This window comes from Onychostoma macrolepis, chromosome 03 (genome assembly GCF_012432095.1).
Source record: "Onychostoma macrolepis isolate SWU-2019 chromosome 03, ASM1243209v1, whole genome shotgun sequence".
Taxonomy (NCBI): domain Eukaryota; kingdom Metazoa; phylum Chordata; class Actinopteri; order Cypriniformes; family Cyprinidae; genus Onychostoma; species Onychostoma macrolepis.
The window spans coordinates 11,006,297-11,009,008 of record NC_081157.1 but is presented as its reverse complement, the minus strand read 5'-3'; the positions used below and the strand labels follow the sequence as shown (position 1 = coordinate 11,009,008).

The window sequence follows — 2,712 nt, the reverse complement described above, 5'->3', positions numbered from 1 at the left end:
GGATGGGCGCTCAGAGGGGGTCTCGCCCGGGGAGTAATTCAATGTAGAACCGCCACTGAACAGGAAGATATTTGGACCAGGAAACTCGTGCTTACCAGCATGTGGAGGAGGATGGAAGTCGTGCATTATTTGTACTTCAACAAGGTATTATGATTATGTACTTCAACATGGTATTATGATTATGTATTGCAAATGTATTATTCTCTTATATTTTATTATTTGAAATTTAATCTCGTTAATTTTATTCTAAGCAAGAAATAACATCAACCAGAATGACATGTCCATGAAACAACGTGCATGCATCCTTTGAAAGTGCCAAAATATCCAAATACTATTAATGAAAACGCGAAGCCAACGATAGTTTTGAACCATTTTTTTTAAACCAAAGTTGGTTTGGTGCAGTTTACTTAGTTTCACAAAAATAAAGGTAGCATGAAGAGATTTACATATCTTGTATGTGTAGAACAGCATTGTGTAGAACAGTCATCAAAATGTTTTTTACAGCAATTATGAAGTATTTGGAATATATCATTAAATATTTAAATATAATGAAATTCTATAATATTAATTATGATAATAATTGTAAATATAATTACAACTACAGCATGACATTGCTAAATCGTTCCTAAATTACTGTACACTATTATTTACAAGGTTGATATAATAGCTGTGTGTGTGTTTGTTTGTTTGTTTGTGTGTGTGTGTGTGTGTGTTTCATATATTTTACACTTTAAACAATATACATTATTTACACAGTAAAAAGAACAAGTATTGTTATAGTGCTATAACATTTTTTTTTCTTTCTCTCTCAGAAATAGGCAGAAGTGTGGTATTGTTCAAAGCACTCTGTTGGACACAGTGCTGTGTTGCAAGGTTTACACATGAACCTCGTCTTTTGCCTTTTCTGTGGGCACTTTTTGGTGGTCAGGCAGACCTTGCAGTGCCTGCGTGTGTTCTTCCCCTGTTGGACAGTTGCAGGGATCTCAGAGGGGAAATGCCGAGCAGTGAGACGAAGTGGGTTGTAAGCAGGAGGGCGACCACCGGAAGATGGCTTCCGGGGAGTGTGGTGTTCTCCCACAAGTTGGCGAACAAGATTTTGACGGAACTTTCGGTATGTCAGGCTAGAATCATTCTTCACCTTGTAAACAATGAATGCATTGTGCACTGCAAGGTCCAAAAAATGGAAGAACAGTTTCTTGTACCATTTTAAGGTCTTACGAGTACAGCCAACAAAACTGTCCATCATATTGACCTTATCCACAGCACCCATTTTTTTATTGTAGTCCAGCACGCATTGGGGTTTGATTTTCTCATTTCCAGTGGTGTGGTCTATCTTTCCAGAGGGTGACATCTCTGCTGAGTGGACTGTTGTCAGCATGTGGACATCGCGTTTGTCATGCCACTTCACTGCCAGCATTTCTTCGCAACTTTTAAAGTCTACCTCCCCACTGGACATCCTGTCTCGGAAGCGTGGCATGCCCTTTCTGTTGGCCCTCACTGTTCCACAAGCCCCGGTTTTATCTCTCAGCAGGTGACTGAAAAGAGAAGGACTGGTGTACCAGTTGTCCACATACAAAGTATGCCCTCTCCCCAAGTATGGCTTCAGCAGTGTCAGCACTACTGAGCCAGACACACCAAGTCCTGGAGTGTGTGTGATGTCTGTGCTGGAGCCAGTGTACACTACCACATTGATGACGTACCCAGTCAGAACATTACACAGCATGAAGAGCTTGATTCCGAACCTCTTCCTCTTTGATGGAATGTACTGTCGAAATCCAAGCCGGCCTTTCCACAGCAGCAGTGAATCATCGATGCACAAGTCACTGTGAGGAACGAACATCTGTCCAAAAGTAGCCATCAGAGAGGTGAAAACACTTCTAATTTTATTCAGAGGATCCCTGAGATTTGCTGTAGCATTGTCAGCAAAGTGGAGGGCCCTCTGGAGGAGTTGGAACCGATCCAGAGAGAAGAGAGTAGAGAAAAATGGGGTCTGTATTACTGGATCGGTGGACCAGTAATCTTTCAAGGAGTTTTTTCTTACCAGGCCCATAAGAATAACAGCTGCCAGAAATGTGTAAATTTCATTTACAGTTGTTTCAGTCCACTTTGCCAGTTTCCCAGGGATAGTAGCCGACTCTTTCAGCTGATGAGCGTACCTATTGGTCTCCTGCACCACTTGCACCACAAGTTGCTCATTCATAAATAATCTGAAACATTCTGCCTCAGAAGGATTTGTTACACTACCTTGAACACCTTTGGTAGTGTTGTCAAAGTCCAGGGCTGGTGGAGAGAATGGATTGGACGTCCAGGTTGGAAGGAAGTCCTCCACAATAGCGCCCTCACTGGCAGGGCCGGCATTGTCAGGGATCGCCGGCGCTTCGGGAACGATCACAGCCCGCAAGGTGGGCTTCCTCGTCGCTCTCTGACAGCTGTCCGTCACTGCTGCTGCCGGATTCAGCGTCCGAGTCAAAAAGAATGTCCAAAATATCATCACGAGTAAGTTTTCTTTCCATGTTTACTCTGAAGTAATGTGGTCAGGTCAGAGGGAGACGTGTCACAACCCCGCCAAACATTCCCGCAGAAAAAAAACGGTTTCACTTTATTTTGATGGTCCTTTAACACATTCTATTGACTATAAGTAATGTTGCACCTACATTTCTATTGACTCTCATTAGAGTGTTAGTAGTGTATTAGTTGACTGGTAGGGTTAGG

The 2,712-nt window shown here is 42.5% G+C and overlaps 1 protein-coding gene across 1 annotated transcript; it reads right to left on the bottom strand.

Moving 5' to 3' along the window:
* Window positions 1–808: 808 nt before the first annotated feature.
* On the bottom strand, window positions 809–2,491 carry LOC131534463 (piggyBac transposable element-derived protein 4-like). Its single transcript, XM_058767346.1, has one exon. It carries the CDS (start codon window positions 2,489–2,491, stop codon window positions 809–811), a length of 1,683 nt encoding a protein of 560 aa, XP_058623329.1.
* Between the last annotated feature and the right edge of the window lie 221 nt (window positions 2,492–2,712).